The sequence below is a fragment of the Rhinolophus hipposideros genome (assembly GCF_964194185.1).
Source record: "Rhinolophus hipposideros genome assembly, chromosome: 17".
NCBI lineage: Eukaryota > Metazoa > Chordata > Mammalia > Chiroptera > Rhinolophidae > Rhinolophus > Rhinolophus hipposideros.
Window position 1 is genome coordinate 13202685 of NC_138063.1, and position 18199 is coordinate 13220883.

The window sequence follows — 18199 nt, forward strand, 5'->3', positions numbered from 1 at the left end:
AACGTTTATGCTACCGCCCAGTGGCTGCCCCGAGTAACTACACATTTGCCCCGCCTGCTGAGCCCTCATCCCTGATTTAAAATGCAGTATTCAAAGGTCTCCTCCCAACCCCGGAAACGGGTTCCTTATTGCTTCTATTTCATTCAAGTAGACACATCAGTTTTACTAATGAAATTGTTATCAGACGTCACTGCAAACCACGAGGACATCTTCAGCCAAAGACAACAGTAATCAGAGGAAAGATGGATGGATATTTTTCAGCAAACAACTCTTGATGAGTTACCTTTCTCATCTGGAAGTTTAACCACAGTTATTTGTATAATCCAGGTTGTACTCCCTAATCCCCAGCTCTAATTTTGACCTGGACCATCTGGTGATCATTTAAAATCATCTTTATTTGAACCAGGTTCTAGTATAGACTAGGTATCTATAATTCCCCCCACAACCCTCATCTTTTAAAAAAAATATCTCTCAACCTCACTCAAGGAATTTTAAGTAATGTTCTCATTTAAGTAATGTTCTCATAAGAGTTTTCTATTACATTGATTTGTTCCTTTTCCTACTGTTTAGGCAAGCCACATTTCCCCTCTGACCCTCAGTTTCCTCATCTGTAAATTGAGGATCATAATTGTTATCCATCTCTTCAGATTGATGTGAGAATTAAGTGAGATGTAATGGGAAAGTCTTTTGCCCACTGTAAAGCCCTTTGAAACTATTATACTAAGAACACTGACCTGCAACTCTAATTTCTAGCTCCGGTATTGCTGAAAAAGATTCAAGCCGAGATGTTCCCTGATCACTCTGGAAATGTGAAATTAAGCTGCCAGTTTGCAGAAATTCACGAAGAGTCTACTATCTGGTGGACAAAAGATTCAAAGTCAATAGTACAAGTGCAGAGAAGGTGAGATATGTGCCCCTGGTTATGTTTCACAGTTGTTGCTTGTTTATTTCACAGTGTAGTTCTAAAATAAAATAAGAAATTATAGGAAGTGAAAAGGAAAACTGAAGCAGAAATTTCACACCCGAAGTATCCAAGAAGAGTAAATAGTGAAGACAGATGTCTGAACAGGGAAAGGGTGGTGGGTTCTTGCCTTGGCTCTGCCACCATTGAGTTTTGTGGCCTTAGGAAGTCATGAAACCTTTCATTACATTTAACAATGCAATTTAAGCCATTTTAAATCATACTTTTAAATTAAAAATTTTTAAACCTTTATATTTTCATTACATTCCGGGAAACATGTCAAATCATCTTCTAGTCTGAGAAGCGCTAGAAGATGATTTGACAAGATTGAAGCGCTCGCTTCTGTATGTCTGTGAATTTTGCTGCATTTTCTGTTTCATAAATTCCCACGAACCTGACAAAGATCAAACAACGCTAAGAAGGTGAATCAAAAGGAAAATACAATCCATGGGGTTGCAGAAAATTAGCCGCAATTGAGGGTAATAAGCAGCCATCTATAAGTCGGGAAAACCAGTTTATTTCTGAGGCCCCAGGCGAAGGCGATAGAGGAGAGGAGAAGGAGGACGTGAGAGTGAGAGTGAGAATACCCTGTGCGGGATGAATCTGGTCAATGGTTTCCTACAGCAACTTCTTGGCAATAAAAGCTTGTTCAAGTGAACTGATGAACTCGAGCTTCACCTGACACGCCTCAGGAAGTGTGGCTTGTTCTGGAAACAGATCATCTGGTTCGATGGAAACCAGCATAACCCAAACAATTCTCAGAAGCTTCTTTCTGCTGAAGGAGACCCAAGTTCAGTGACTTGAGTTGTGAGAGGTATTCCTAGCCCCTTAATCTTTTCACAAGTAGACTGAAAAATCGAGAACATTTGAGAGTGTTCTGTGTAATTAAATCAAATATGTCTGCTTGGAACATATGTCTGGAAGTTAATGTCCCCAGTGCAACTATGAAACATTTCAGTTATGGTTTTGTTTCTATAACATCCCTCCAGAAAGTCTAACTGGATTGTGATCAGTATAAAACTCGCTTTGCCTAAAATGTCATCCTTACCCTCCTTGTCTTATGTATGGCATAAGAAGAATTAGAATGGACAAATAATAGCTTGATTTTTAAATCAAGGATACTCTCTAGAGCTTTATAAAACAGAAGTACTAATTATTCATTTAAAGTACTTTTAGCCAAGTGCACGTAACCAGCCTTTTCTGCAGCTTTGCTCTCAGGTCAGATTTGGCCCCTGAATCTTTCAGGTCCCTTTTCCATTTGAGGCGTCTGTAGAAAACCTAATCTCCCTCTAGGGAGCATATGACATTAATAGCAATGCTGCTGTCAGATGACCTGTGGCCAAGACCTTTCAAGTCTTACCGATGTTTGCTTCATTTCTTCTTGGCCACACTGTCTGCTGCAGGCACACCCACTTACCTTCTTTATGCTAATCCTGGAGAATATTTGGGAGGCATAATTCCTTTATATTATTATTTATATTATAGTAAGGAATCATTTCTATTATTTCAGGTGGGATTTCAAATGTCAGCACATTTCTTTCACCCCTAGATCCAGCTGAGTGTTTTTCTTTACAAGTCCCTCCATGCAATATCTGACTGCCTTGTCAAGATATAATTTTCAAAAAGTTGAAATCTCTCAAACAAACATAATAGAAGCATGTGGCAAAGATCTTCTTCAACTCATTAAATAGCGAAGAATCAGTAAGATGGTAAGCTGTTCAAAGGAGCATCTGAGCAATGGAGATTTATATGGTCAATCAGGCAAAAGAACGCTTAAATTGGTTTGCAAATATACTTGTATACAAAACTGGTTAATGTTGGAGAGGTACTCAACCTTGGGTAGGGGGTGGAGGGTATCTTTTCTTCTAGACAGAAACCTATAAGTCCCGACTTAATGGTGTCTGGGTGGGTTCTGTTGATATAGTAAATAGCACAGTCAAACATAGAAGCACCCTCCTGTAATTACGTTCTCCTTGGGTAAGCCCATTAAACAGTGACATACACAGGACATGCAATCCTTTGGCTTTTGTCCCCACATTTTGGATACTTTTCCTTAACAGGCTAAAGTGTGGAAATTAGGTTTCAGGACATTTTCTTGTGGCTAGGGAAAAGCGAATAGACTCTGAGGACACCAAGAAAAAAAAAGTGGTAGCTCCCTTTGCGTGTTTGTCCAATGTCTTGGCTCCATGAGGCTCTCAAGCTGGCACCCTCCAGTGCTGCCTTGGCCATCAGTACCTTTTTGGTCACCAGGGTGCCCTGGGCTTTTGAAAGGGCCATTGTCCCCATGGAGTGGATTGGCTGAAAGCAGAGCAATGTCTTGGAGCACAGGTCACTTCACTCCTGCTTGACAACCAGGGAATGACAAACTGGCTGCTGTTGAAGTCGGGTTCTCATTGGTTGGCCATAGGAAGGACACCTGAGAACTTCTCAGCCTAGACTGTATGTTGTCAGACGGATGCTGCCAAGCTCGCTCCTTCCTCGGCTCCCTGGGGCTGGTGATGGATGATGGGGTCTTCTGAGAAGGTCCCAGGTTATTCCTTCCAGCCAATGTAATTCTTAGCAGTGTTACTCTGATGGCACTCATGGCAGAGGCTTCTTTTGCATTTGTCTCCCTAGCTTAGCTCCACTCCTGTTCAGCCCTTTCTGCATTTGGCCATTTCGTCAGAAGTGTCTTAGAAAACATGCAACTTCAGAATGATGATGCCAGCCAATGTTAATGTCCCCCACTGCAGTGCAGGAGACAACTCTGCTGTGTCCTTGGTCGTCGTTCAAGCCAGTCAGAAGGACCAGGGTCTCTATTACTGCAGCATCGAGAACAGTTATGGAAAAGTGACTGCTGAATTTAATCTTACCACGGAAGGTAAGCCTCAGCTTTTCAGTTTCAAACAAGAGCCACTCGCTCCAGCCAGCTCAGAGTGTTCATGTTCGCTGAAGGCATTGTCTTCTATACCTTCTTCTAGTTCTCGAACAACTTTCAAGCCACCAGGATACTAAAGGTAAGCTAATCTGAGATGGGTATCAGGGGAGATGGGCCCACCATAAAGCATGAAATAGCTCCTGGAATCAGTGGTGGAAGAACATTCCCACGATTCTTCTAACCAAGCAGGAGAGAGCGCAGGAATCACTGTGAAATGAATGACGGTTCATGAGCCATTTGAACCCGATTGTAAGGCCTAGTATAAGCTCTCTAGGCTATGAGCATCCAAAAGTCGATCATTTATGAAAGAGATCAGGCTGTAGTGGGTGGTTCCTGGGAACACATGGAGGGGGAGTTTGGGGTTCGGCTTTTTCCTTTAAGCATCAGACTCGCATTCAGCCATCTGCATGGGCTTTTCCAGCCTCTGGCTCTTCTGTAGCATGTTTTGTTTCTGTAGTTTACTTTTCAGTGTGTCTAGCTGAGCAGATTCCCAAAGACAGCCAGGTGTCTAGGAGAATAACTCCATTCATTTGCATCTTAATGAAAATGAAAGATGGGTTCTTGTGCTTTCCTTTGGCACGTGTGCACACCTGGTGTAGCAACCGCTCGACAGCTGCTCCTGAACTCTCACCTTGCCGGTGGGCCACCCACTGAGTATAGTCTGATGGAGTCCACGCTTGTCATGTATTTCCTTTTAGGGACAATTACCCGTTCCCACATATGTGCCCACTCCCACCCAATCGTGTGCTGGTAAAATTTTAACAACATGCCTGGGGGGTGGGGAGAGAAGGCCCTGAATTATAGAGTTTTCCAATTTCTGTGGTGTAAATACTCTCCCCATGGCCAATTTTAAACTGACCGTGTGACATCATGAGAACGTGGAGCTGGGAAAGCTGCCCCCAGTCAGCTCTCAGGAGCTGGAGCGAGCCTCTCAGGAACCCCACTCCCCATGTTACCACAGCTTTCGGCACAGTGTACGTCTGACACTTGGTCACTTTTAGGAAAGAGATAAATAAAACTCTGATAATTCCATTGATTTTGCATCTTAAAGATGTAGCACATATGCTGATTTTTAAAGCAAATACCTGAAATCTTCTTGAAAGCAAGACAGCAAAGGCAACCAAGATACAGTAACATTTGGTACATTAAAGGCAAGAAGTTAGGATTTTGGCTTCGAAATGGTCTACCAAATATTGTGATATTTATCCAAAACAACAAACTTAAATATAAACTCTTCGCCAACCCAATCAAATGCTGAGGACCTGTGTTTACTGTGTAGTGTATTTGTGGTATAATTTTAAATCCTTCCCCCATTTCTGTGCTCATCTCCCCAAAAGTCAAAATACGCAAAAGAATGTCCTTCCTTCTTACCTCTCAGAAAACAAAATGACCTTCGGAAGAAAAGTTTCTCTGTCTCCTCTGCTTCTTAGCATTGCTTGGTTGTCACACCTCACATAATTGCTATGACTTCATTAATTTAATTTTGCAGAAACTCATTTCTCAAGGTTTTTACCAGTCAGGAATGAGACCCCAGAGGCTACTGGCCACCTGGTGAAAATGACACCCCTGTTGTAGCCCTGTGACTCCAACCACAGGGTTTGGGTCTGTACCCTGATGACATCACCCTCTGCCAGCTTCTTCTCCCTGAGACGGGGGGGGGGGGTCCAGTTTCAATCACTCATCATGTTAGGAGGCCATACCTATCCTGCCTTTCCCTTTACACTTTCAGATGAAGGTGTTTCAAATGACTTCTTTACTACCTTTTTTATTTGAAGGGCTCTCTCCCACTAAACATTTTAACTTTATACCTTTGAGGAGGAACAAATGACATTCTACAAATTGGTCTCTAATTAATAAACTAGTAAAATTCAGTTCATGAGAAAGCCCCAAATGAGTAATGGTTCAAATAACATACAAAAAAGCACAACTTAATGATACCACACAGGACTTTCAAAGAAAAGGCCTAAGAGTTATTTGCTTATTTATTTTTTAATCTTTGTTAAGTAGATATTTTGGTTGGAAATTATAGATTGGATTGTTAATGATACCATATACGGTACTGCACAAAAAATTTTCTTGTTATTTCTAAGCATATAATATGGAACATTCAATATGATGACTCTTCAAGCATAAAGTGCACAAGGTCTTACTTTTAAGAATAATTGAATTTTGGAAATGTGGGGATTTTAAAGGAAAATAGATTTTAAAGGAAATATCGCTTATATTTATTGGGCTCTGGTGCATACATATAAAACTTTTCCTAAGTGACAGTAGGGGCCAAATTATTATAATGAAAGTAGCTATATGTAGCTGGAATTGAGAAAATCTGGGTTATATAAACAGTATTCCCTCTCTATTTTGTTATCTAATTTTTAAATTTAACTTTTAAATTAACCATAAATTGAAAAAAAATTTTTCTGGTTCTGTTACTCAGGATGAAATCTGTATACAACGATCTCAAATTTTATCTACCTGTTTTTCTACTGCTCCACCCCAACTCTCAGCAGAAACCCAGCGTAGTTTACTCAGCTGGAGACTTCTGCTGGCCTTTGTGAAAACTCTTGGAGCATCTTCCTGAATACTCTTTCCACTGGCACATTCACCCACCTTTTCTATTGGAAAACCCTCCACCTGTCCTCTTTCTTCCTTTCTTTCTGGCAACAACTTGGCCTAGACATTAATCAATACTCTTTATAAAAAGTTTCAGTCTCCTTATAATTTTAACAGCTACCATCAGTCATAGACTGCTCTTAACAGATATGATTTGAAAATATATTTTTTAAAAGACAGAAAAATATTTCTGCAAATATTCTAAATAGAACTGCGAAGTGGGACTTCCACACAACCCATAATGTCTTTCTTCTTTTAAATATTCAGGAAGATGACAGTTTGCACTGACTTTGAGGAGTGGGAGTCATTTTTAAAAAAGATCTAAACAATCTTATTTCATTAAAGCCATCCTGCTTTCTTCTCTCAGCCACTCAGAAGTATGACTTGGTCTAGTTTAAAATGGAACATTCTGATTGAATCCATTGTTGTCTGAAATGTGTGCAGAATCAACTCTGAAACAGCTGCTAGAAAAAATAATTCTACTTTTCTTATTACAAATAAATCTGAAATCATTCTACCTTTCTCAATTTCTTCCCAAAGGCAGCTCTTTTTACTTGTGTGTTTTTTTTTGTTTTGTTTTTTGCCTACCTGTTTGTTATAGTTACCACTTATAGGCTTTCTCAAGAGCCAGTATCTCCCCCAAAAGGGCAAAAATTGGTTCTGGGAGGGAGGCAAGAAAACTTATTCTTTTTGTGTGTAAAGCATAGATATACATACAGTACATAAGCAGATATACAGTACATCTGCAGTATTAAAGTTTTATGGGGAGCAATTAGGAAACAAATTCTAAAAAGGATGAGAAAAGAGGTTGAGAAACATGGATCGATCAGATCTTAATTTTGGTCCTCTCTCTTCTGCACCTCACCTGTCTTTTCAATTTACCTTTAATTTTCTTTCATGGTTCTACTTATATTTTCCAAATATGTCTAAAATTATTTTCCTAGTCACCCCATTTTTGTTCCAACCGATCTCCCTCCCTCCTATCTCTTCCACTGAGGCCTCACCCTGACCTTCTGATATCCCCCAATCCTGCTCCTTGGCTCACCAGTTTTCCTACATGGGGACAATGACAAGGTTGACCTGTAGAACCTAAAAGGGAAAACCACACTTACCTCTCAACAGAGGCATAGCGCAAAGATGAGACGCAGGAGTTGGGTCATGGAGGGGGATGTGGTGTACAGCTAAAAGTGAGCTATGTTTTAGGATGTGAAGAGATTGAATTCAGCCAGCTCATCTTTAAAGAAGACTTCCTCCATGACAGCTACTTTGGGGACCGCCTGCGAGGTCAGATTGCCACAGAGGAGCTGCACTTTGGAGAAGGCGTCCACCGGAAAGCTTTCCGCAGCAAAGTGATGCAGGGCCTCATGCCCGTCTTCCAGCCCGGCCACGCCTGCGTGCTCAAGGTACACAACGCCGTTGCCTATGGGACCAGAAACAACGATGAGCTCGTCCAGAGGAACTACAATCTCGCTGCCCAGGTGGGTCTACCTGCCCTAAAGGTGTCACTTGAGGTGTGAGAGGGACCCCATGATAATCAGACTCAGAACTGATGGGAGTGTCTCCAAGAGGGTATTTTCCCCCGTTTGGGTGTGGTTATAAGGGAGCCCCTGGATTAAGGCTGACTGCTGGGAATCCCGTCTCAGTTCCAGGGAATAATTTCTTGGCCTCGTGTCAGCCAGATGGGACGCAGCCTACGTTTGGAGACATCTCATCAGTTCTGACCTGGGCTGAGACCATTTCGGTTTCTGAGAAGCTCTCTGAGATCGCTGAGGCCTTGAATCTACTTGGACACAGGATGACATAGAAAGTGGGGATTCTAAGCTAGACTGGATGCCAGGATCCCCAAGGACAGCTGAAACAAGGAGCATTTTGTTTGGGATGGAGGAGGGATGGTGGGGTATATTTAGAAGGGCAGGACAGAAGCATTTGTCTTGTTTCCTGTCTTCCTGAATTTGGTTCAATGTCAGCGCATAAACTATGAATGACCTCATCTCTCGCTGAGTTCCTACCTCTCTCTGTTATTGAATCACAGTACTCTTGAGGCAAGAGGGGAGAGGAGGAAAGCATTAGTTTCTCTCCCTGACTCCCCCTCCCACCTTGGTCCATGTATTTCACTCTTGACATCAGCATGGGCCAAGCTTTCAGGAGAGCTGGGTCTGGCTCTTTTACAAACTAGGTGGCCTTTATAAAATGTTTACCTATAAAATGAGTAGATTAGATATATTTAGATGAATGCCTTGGGTGTTCCCAAGCATTAACCGTCCATGATTCTCTCAGATGTGGCCGTGTCATGTGGTACTTGGTGCTCATGAAGGCAGCCATCTTCTCCGGGTATAGGATTTTGACAACTGTAGTTCATTCTTCTCCAAATTCACCCTTCTTTTTTCTTTTCTTTCACTGAGTATTCCTTCCATCTCAAATATTATCTGGCCCAGTTGTGGAAAATCCCCCAGCATCCAGACTCCCACTTAGAAAGGGACTACAGAGTGGAAAGCAGAATCCAACTTGCTTTTCATAAGCCTTGTCAAAGAGTTTACTTACAACTCAAATTATACCTTTGAAGGAGAACCTCACATGGGAGGGCTCATGGGAAACCCAGCAGGTCCCAAGCTTTGTCTGACATCCTGCCGAGGGGCCAGACCCCTTAGCTAAGGGATGAACTTCAGCCATGTGGTTGTACAAATTTTATAATTCAGGGCCACCTGACCTCAGAGACCACTTGACCTTCACTTGGATAGTTCCTTCCGGTCTCAGAGCTCCTCTGCAAGTGGACAACTCTGCAGTAATTGTTGCTTCTGTGCCCCCGACCAAGGGGTGGCTTTCAGAATCCATTGGCTTGATCTCTACTAGGAAATCTGGTTAGCTTTACGGAGCAACTCTCTGAATTTCCTCTAATCACTTGTTTTTCCCATGTGTTTGGCTGATATAGGAATGCTATGTTCAAAATACTGCCAGATGCTATGCCAAGATATATGCTGCTGAAGCACAGCCCCTGGAAGGCTTTGGAGAAGTTCCAGAGTAAGCGTGTTTACCCTCTTGTATTTCCACCTCTGGCTTTTTGGGGACTTGGGGGGCCTGGACTGACGAGAGGTTAAAAGGACCAGTGGGACAAGCATTTCAAATGGTCTCTCTGTCTGTAAGCAGAGGGCACACATGGCTGCTATCCTGTCATCAGAGGCTTACAGAAAGACATTTGATAAATATTCTTTAAATAAATGTATATGTGGAAAGAGGGACGGATGGATGGATTCAATAAATGTATCTATCATGTTAAGTAGAGAAGACAGGGTATCTATTCTCATGGATATTATGGTGTCTAACCAATAAGCAAATATAAGAGAACATGAGACTATTGCAAACAATTAATCCTAGGATGAAAATAAAATGTGGTACTGTGTCAGCAAAGAGTGAATTGGTGATCAGGATTATAGGAACGTAGTATCCTCTTCCTAGAATCTGACAGAGATCAATCACACTGATTACTTTTACCTACTCCTTGACTAAATATTTATTCATGCTAGCAAACTTTAGGGTGCCTGGAGGTTGTGTTCACTGGTCCGTTTATTTGGTTGAGATCACATGTGCATGCTTAAGGGGAAAGAGTCAGGCTGCATGTTGGAAATTTCAGACAGAGGAGTCATTCATGTATATCGGTAAAAACTGAGAGCAGAAAGAAGGAAGGAATTCTTGTCTACACTGACCCCATTAACTCGCACAATGGGAAAAATACTCTCCTTGAGGTAATATGTTGGGCATACCACGTATAGAGTCCAATACTTTCTGCTCTTTACCAAGAAGGGCCTAACATATTTATTTAAAACCAAACATTTCTCAGCAACTTCAAGAAAAATTAACATAAGACAGGAAAATATATAATTGCTTTTCTGTTTAATACATTAAGAAAGCAATCTGGAGCAGGTTACGGTTTCGCATTATAAAAACTCACCCCGTTCTCTTTCTCCTCTGGTCCCCCCCTTCACAGTCTCTGTCCTCTGAAGTTCTTCTCAAGGAGGAAGAGGGTCAATCTGGTAATCAGTCCACCACGCATGGAACTGCAGTGCCCTCTGGCAGAGGCAAGCCCACGTTTTGTGCGGCTTGATTCGTACCCAATTTGGGGCCTTCTCTAAGGAAGAGAACACAAGATTATGAATATAAAGACTATGTAGGGACTTGGAAAGAGCCTGTACGAGGGCTTTTCACACAGGGGCTTAATCAGCTTAGCTTCATCAGCACCCCAGCATATATGCCACTGCCTGGAAGATGGGTTAGGACATTTTGATATCCCAAACCGCTTCCTCTTCCTTATTGTGGGAGAACTTGTCAACACATGAATGGTGACAGTGTATGGAGGGATGAGTCCTCAAAATGGCACGCATAGAGTTGGGCTCGTTGGCATGCCCCACCCTCTTGCCTCTTACTCTGCCATCTTATTTCTACACAGTCATTACAACTCAAGTCAGGCCACACCATACCTGGAAAGTCTGCCTGTATTTATTAGTTAGGAGGTAGGAGTTAGGTGCCCCCGTGGTTTCCTGCCGGAAAGCAGGAACTCTGTCCTTTTCATCTCCACTTTCCCGGGGAGTTTTTGAGATTCTGCCACAAGCTATTCAGTAGACATTTGTTGAATGAAAAGGGTGGAGTTGCCAGGCACCCAGATGGGGCACATGTAGGTGTCTGGGGTAAATGAGTAGTACAATTTTTGCTGTGTTCAATTTGAGATGCCTTGTTGACATCAGGTGAAGATGGAGAGTAGGTAGCTGGAAATGTGAGTCAGGAATTCAGGGGAGAGGTCTGGGCTGGAGATATAAATGTGGAAACTGTTGACATACGCATTGTACTTAAAGCAAGGAGGTCACTAAGGAGTGTGTGCAGAGAGAGAAGAGCTGCCCCAGGGCTGCCAGAGTCTCAAGGTTGGGGAGAAAGGAGTAACCGCCAAAGGAGATAGAGAAGAGGTACCCAGGGAAATAGGAGGAAAACCAAGAGGCAGTAAGTTCCTGGAAACCATGGGTAGGTGTTTCAACAAGAAGTGAGATCAACTGTGTCCAGTCCCACTAAGAGCAAGCATGATGAGAGCTGGGAAGAGACAGGGTGCCCTGGACCAAAGCTTTAGTGGGAAAGCCTCTTGGGGTGGGTTCAGGAGAGAACGGGAGGGGAGGGATTGGAGACAGTGAGTCTACAATGGAATTGAGTTTTGATGCAAACTACGAGCCAGTAGTTGAAGTGGGCTGTGGGGTCAACACGTTGTATAGAAATCCTGCAGCATGTTTCTATGCCATTGGGAATGACTCTGGAGAGGGGGAAATTGATGGAAGAGAGTGGGCAACAATTGCTGGAGCGATCTCCTTGAGTATTTGAGAGGAGTTGGGATCCAGGCACCAGTGGAAGAGATGGTTCAGGTAGGAGCAAGGAGCGTTCATCCATAGAAAGGGTGGAAAGGTTGAGGATATAGGTGCAGACCTTGGGAGGTGGCAATATGTGGGATGGCAGCTTTTAGAAGTCCTCTTCTTATTGTCTCAGTTTTCACAACGAAACAGGAAGCGGTCATCAGCTAACAGTGAGGTTGGGGGAGGAAGTATGGGTGGTTAGAGGTGAGTGGAGCTGATATGAAATCATCAGTTAGGATGGTGTGACACTGAATGGATTAGTGCTGAAAAATGCATTCAGGACCTGATCACTTCTCCACTCCAGCTGCCATCATTATTGCATAGTCTCCTCACTGGTCTTCCTGCTTCTGCCCTTGCCCTCACACAATCTGTTCCAGACCAAGTGGCAAAATGATCCCTGGAACACAGAAGTTTGATCATGTCACTCCTTTGCCCAAAACCTTCCAATGGCTTCTCATCCAATTCATTACAAAGGGTAAAGTTTTTTAAATGACCAACCAGACCCTCCCTGTCCTCACTCATCTACTACCATCTCCCCATGCTCACTGCACTCCAGCCACACTGGCCTCCTCACTATGCTTTCAACATGCCCTGAATGCTCCCGCCCCAGAGCCTTTTCCATGTGTTGTTGCTTCTGCCTGGAGGATTTTTCCACAGATATCCTCATGCCCCTTTACCCACACTTCCTGCAGGATTCTGCTCTAATGTGCTTTATTATTAGCAAGGCCTTCTCTGACTTCCCTAAATAAAATAGCAGCCCCTCCCTGACCCCTGCACTACCTAGCTCCTCTACTCTGCTTTATTTTGTCACACAGCATGTAGAACTATACATTTACTTGTTTATTGTTTGTCTCCTTCACTTAAAAGTAAGTTCCATGAGAGCAGAGCCTGTTTTCTTTACTGCTGTTTTCTGGAACAGCGTCTGGAAGAGTGTCTGATACTAGAAGCCACTGAATGAATAGTTGTTGACTGAATGGAAGGGAGGAAAGGAGGGAGGGAGGGAGGGAGAAAGAAAGGAAGGAAAGTTGTCTGTATGATGGATAGATAGATGGATTTAGTTACGTGACCAATGGGTCATTGAGATGTGACTATAATAAGACATTCATTTATACATGAGCAATTAAACTCCATCCCAAGGAAGAGTTTCTGACCAACTGTAGGGACAAATAAACAGAAACACATCCTTTTATCCATTGACTAATCATTGGGGAATTTTTAGTCTACGTCTAATGGAACCAGGGCTTATTCTGAAGCTCGCTGCCACTCCAGGTGAGATAGAATGCACCCAGTATTCCCTTCTGAGACTGTGATGTGTGCCCATATTCTCTTCCCTTCCAGGATCATTCCTATTTTTCTTATCCATCGACCTGAGAACAACATCCCATATGCAACAGTGGAGGAGGAGCTGATTGGAGAATTTGTGAAATACTCTATTAGGGATGGGAAGGAAATCAACTTCTTGAGAAGGGAATCAGAGGCTGGTCAGAAGTGTTGTACCTTCCAGCACTGGGTATACCAGAAAACAGGTGGCTGTCTCCTGGTCACGGACATGCAAGGTGAGGAAAGCAGCTTGCCCCAGGCTCTGGGCATGCTGTGGGCTTGGGCTATTCCTGAAGGTGGGGCATAAAGGTGAGGGGGCAGTCTGCTGGGTTCCTGTAAGCATCTTCACCAGCAGAAGGTGTTACTAATGTTTCATCAGAAACAAGGTGTGACAAAGGAGCCTAAAAGGACCAGCCAATGGAGATATAAAGTACTTTTTAATAATTCATGCCAATGATGCCTTCCCATTATAACAGGCAACCAAAGATCGACTTTATTGTTATGTCCTCAATAGGCATAGACTCAGAAGTACATATGAAAACCCGGAAACACCAAAGGATAGATTAAGATGTGATAATTCATTTTAAGCTCTCCTGATAAATTGACAGCATGTTTTCAATTTATACACACATTTTTTTAGGAATACATTTGTTGTATGAAATGGGGATGTCATACTTAGGTTTCCCACGGAGACACGCTTGAGACGCGTTGCAGTTTGGGGTCCCCATGACCACCCTCAGGTTCATTAATTTGCTGGAAGAACTCACAGAACTCAGAAAAGCCTTTATACTCATGGTTATGGTTTACTATGGCAAACAGACACAGACTCAAATCAGCAAAGAGAGGAGGTGCATGGGGCAGAATCCAGGTGGGAGCTCCCAGTTGGCCCCTCCTGGTGGAGTCATGCAGACATGCTTACTTCTCCCAGAAGGGGTGTGTAGCAAGCAACACATACGGAGAACTGCCAACCAGGGAAGCTCTCTTGACCTTGGTATCAAAGTTTTTATTGGGGCCCATCACATAGGCATGACTGACTGCTGGTGAGCTTGACCTTAGCCTCTAGCCACTCCGGATGTCCATCTGATACCACATGGCCCAAGCTCCCAGGTAGACAGAGACACTCTTATCGAGCAGCACATTCCAAGGGCTTAGAAATTACCTTTCAAGAGTTGGGCAAGGATTGAACCTTTCTTTGAGCTAGCTCAATCCTTTACTGCATACCAATGTCCAAGTACAAACAATTCAGTGGGGGGATCCCAGGAAACACTGATAAGAAAGTGGAGAAGTGTAACAGGGAAAGGGAAGGCAGTCAGTAGGGTACCTTATAATACAGCCAGTTACTGCTCTGGGCACCTGAAGCTCATGCCTGCTGGGGGAACTCTGGGAGCCTTTGCAAAGCACACTTCTCAGAATGATTGTACCCAAGGAGTGAGGGAAGAGGCGTATTTATACATCAGCCTCCTTTTTTTTTTTTTTTTTTCCTTTTTTATTTAACTTTTATTTTACTTTCAAACTCTGCTGTGCCCTCTTTCCCCTAGGGCTCAGTTTCTCTATCCTATTATTATAAATATTCAGTCTCCTGTTTTACAGCTCCTCTTGTATGATTTATTCTTTTTTTTTTTTTTTTCATAAATTTATTTATTTATTAGTTTCAGGTGTATACATCAGCCTCCTTTAGTTCCCAATGCTATGCTGCTCCTGGTGGGGGCTTTAATTCCCCTGCACTTGGCAGGTACTTATGGGCAAGCCAAGCTGAGCAAAGCAGGCTTCTGTGATTAAAAAAAGTTCTCAGGCAAAGAAATGCCAGTGGTGGCACCTGGAGGAGGGCCAGTGTGCACGGAAGTGGTTAGTGTGAGAGCAGTGGATGGGGCACCAACAGCTCTGCCACAAGGCGTTTCCTATTCCTTTTCCTTCCCAGATAATCATGCTGGTAAGAAACATCTGAACTATAATTGGGTGCCTACTAAATGTCAGACATTGTCGTATAAGACGTTTCAATGATATCATAACACGCTGATGAAAAGTAAGACTGCCTCTGGGTTCTGCCCCTGCTCCTCAATTTCCTAGCTGTTAGCCTTGGGCAGATTACTCACCTTTCTGTGCCTCAGCACTTTGCACAGGGGGTTATTGTGAGGATCACATGAAATAGTGTTCTGTGAAAAGGCAGGGTATACAAATCAGCCCCCAAATGCTGAAGGAGCTGAGAGACCAAAGAACGAGGCAGACAAGTCCAGATGGTTGGTTAATAAATTTAAGAGGGAACTTACGTACAGGAAATGCTTGTCTTGGGCAGTGGCAAGATACCGGTCTCTGCTGCCTTCCCCTCCTAGGCCATCGTCTTTCATCCTCCCTCAGAGATGGACCTGTGTGCTCGGAGGAGTGCATGGGTGGTCAGGGGAGACTGACAGGCCAGATATCAGCAGGCCCTGGAGCCAGGATGACCGAAGAGATAGGTAACATGTAGGGCGCCTTGCCCCAGAGGAGGGGTGATGGAAACTCAGTGATTAGCCAGAAACGTCTGTACACGTTCCAGAGTCCACCCGGAGGAAGGGGATGGGGTCAAAGGTTGGGGGTCATTCGCTCATAAGTTAAGTTGTCAGATTCACTTCAAGATGGATTCAGCTTTGCAAGATGGAGTGGGCTCTGCCCACATAGATAGTAAAATATTTAACGAAGCATTAACACATAATAAGTGTTTCCTATTTTAAAAAATGTTTATTTTGAAATAACCATAGACGTAAGAAGTTGCAAAAACGTCCAGAGTGGTTCCCACGTCCCTTTCATCTAGCTTTGCCTAATGCTAACCTCTGACATGGCCGTAGGACATTATCAAAACCGGGAGATTGGTGTTGGCACAATCTGATAAACTAGACGACAGACCTTACTTGGATTGTACTAGCTCTTGTTTGCACATATTTTCTCCTGTTATTTTTGTTTAATCTTCAAAATAACCCTGCAAAGAAGATACGATGATCCCTATTTTCCAGATGAGAAAACAGAGGCCCAAAGACAGGGATTTAATTGCCTGCTGTCACTCAGCTAACAAGCAGAGGGGTCCAAGACTCCAACCCATGATTTCTGACTCCAAAACCCAAGCTCTTTGCACTCACCCACAAATCTACAAATTGGCAAGAGATTTCCAAGTGTCCCCTGAAATTAAAGGGTCTCGTGGGGGAGTCTTCGAAGGCCAGCGGGGAAGTGCAACACTGCAGTCTTGCAGATGGAACTGGCCTGCAAATTAAAGGCAGCCATACCTGCTGGCTTTAAGAGGCTTCTTCCCTGCTACACACTCACAAAATATGGTCTCAACAGACTCTGCTGTGCAGTCGTTGCTACTCCCCCATCTTTTCTCCTTCCGAGTTCATTTTGCATTAAATATAATCCTTCTACTGAAAAGTAACACCCTGGAGCTTCATGCACAGCTAGTTTCATTTCCAGGCACTAGTAAACAACTCTAGTGGAATATTACATCTCTCTGTAAGTGACGTGTGTGGTTTAATGTGGTGGCATTGTGTTTCATAATGGTGTTTATTTGGCCTCTGCTGCTGCTGGGAAAAATCTTTTTATTGTCATCGTCATTACAGCACAATATATCACATCCATTCTCTAGACAATATCCATATTTTATAATTTTACTGAGACACTGGAATTAGGATTAAATAAAAGAGACAAACCCAAACTCGACCATTACCTCCTGAGACTCTTAACAACGTTATCTCCTCCCCTTGCTTATTCACAGGATTGTGGCAAGTCCTGCAGGTTTGAGGGCTGAAAGCCAAGGCTGGGATTTGGCCCTACGGTCTGAACAATGGTGAGACCTCTAGGGTTCCTGAAAGGCTGTCACCCAAAAGACCCACGCACTTAAATTCTGGAGAATGAACTCGTCATCTGCCTACTTCCTCCCTTCCATCAGAAACAACCTGTAGATGATTATTATCCCCAACTCAGTCTAATAGCTGCACACTAGAATTTAAATTATTATCCTATAGAGACTCTTAATAACCTTGTTTGAATCGCTGGCAAATTATTAAATCAAAAGAGAGAAATTTCCTTTTAAAAATTATATTCTATTTTTCTAAACTGTAAATGACAGCTGGTAATTGCGAGAAACCATAAAAAGCAATTCCCAAGTTCAAAGACCTTGTGCCAAGTGACTTTTAAAATTGGACTTCCATGCAGCTTAGAGCTGTGATTTTTAAACACAACTTTCCATGAAATGAGATGTCCAAAGAGGGCTTTTGCAATCTGGTGTCTTTTTTTTTTTTTTTTTAAAGCTCAGTCCCTATAATGAAAGCTATGTGAAGCATTTCTACATATGTTCTCGTTGTTAGCAGCTTTGAAAGAATGAGATGGATTCATCGCCAGCTGTGAAAGAAGCTTTTAAAATGCTCACTGGCTCACCCAAAGTGCCGTGTCTAATTCAGCTCACAGGTGCACTGCCGAAGAGCAGGGCTCATTGCTTCTGGCTGATGAGCCAGCCTCCATAGCAGCATGGCCTGTGTTTTTCCTCTGCTCCAGGGAGACTCTCCTGAATCAGAGCATTAACCCGTTAGCAGTCTTCCCTAAGCCTCAGAAAACAATGTTCATAGGAGTGGGGACCCATGAAAACTATGTTCCCATCAGGTCAAATCTCAGGGTTGGCTTAGGCAGGAGGCTCATTCCTATGTCCACAGCCCAGACTGGTTTCTATGCTGCCAGGCGCCTCAGGGAGCAGATCACCTGCTGGCCATGGGAAAGACAGCCATCCCTGCCTGGCAAAGGTAGGACAAGAGTCAAAGGGAGCAGAGGAACAGCAAGCATGAGGCCTGGGTCTGGCAGGTGCGGGCAGACTGTTGGGGTGGCGCTGTGCACCCCATTCCCTGCCATCAAAGACCCATCATTAGGTTGCAATGGTGAGACTGAGTTGGAGCAAGTGCCCATAGCCACCACCCTAGAGAGGCAGGACTCCCCTGAGCTGCTGCGTCAGAGGCCCACCTTCCCCACTCCCCTCCCATCACGCTGGACACA

General features: G+C 43.4%; 1 protein-coding gene across 2 annotated transcripts in view; it reads left to right on the forward strand.

Moving 5' to 3' along the window:
• ALPK2 (alpha kinase 2) overlaps positions 1–18199 on the forward strand; it is a 112272-nt gene that overhangs the window by 80657 nt on the left and 13416 nt on the right. Inside the window, exons 6-11 of one of the 2 annotated variants that reach the window (XM_081078041.1) lie at positions 754–901; positions 3694–3821; positions 3922–3957; positions 7692–7966; positions 9418–9506; positions 13211–13428. In XM_081078041.1, coding sequence (XP_080934167.1) covers positions 754–901; positions 3694–3821; positions 3922–3957; positions 7692–7966; positions 9418–9506; positions 13211–13428 — 894 coding nt within the window. Of the gene's footprint in view, positions 1–753; positions 902–3693; positions 3822–3921; positions 3958–6312; positions 7025–7691; positions 7967–9417; positions 9507–13210; positions 13429–18199 lie in introns of those variants that run through there. The other variant, XM_081078042.1, reaches the window with a different exon arrangement.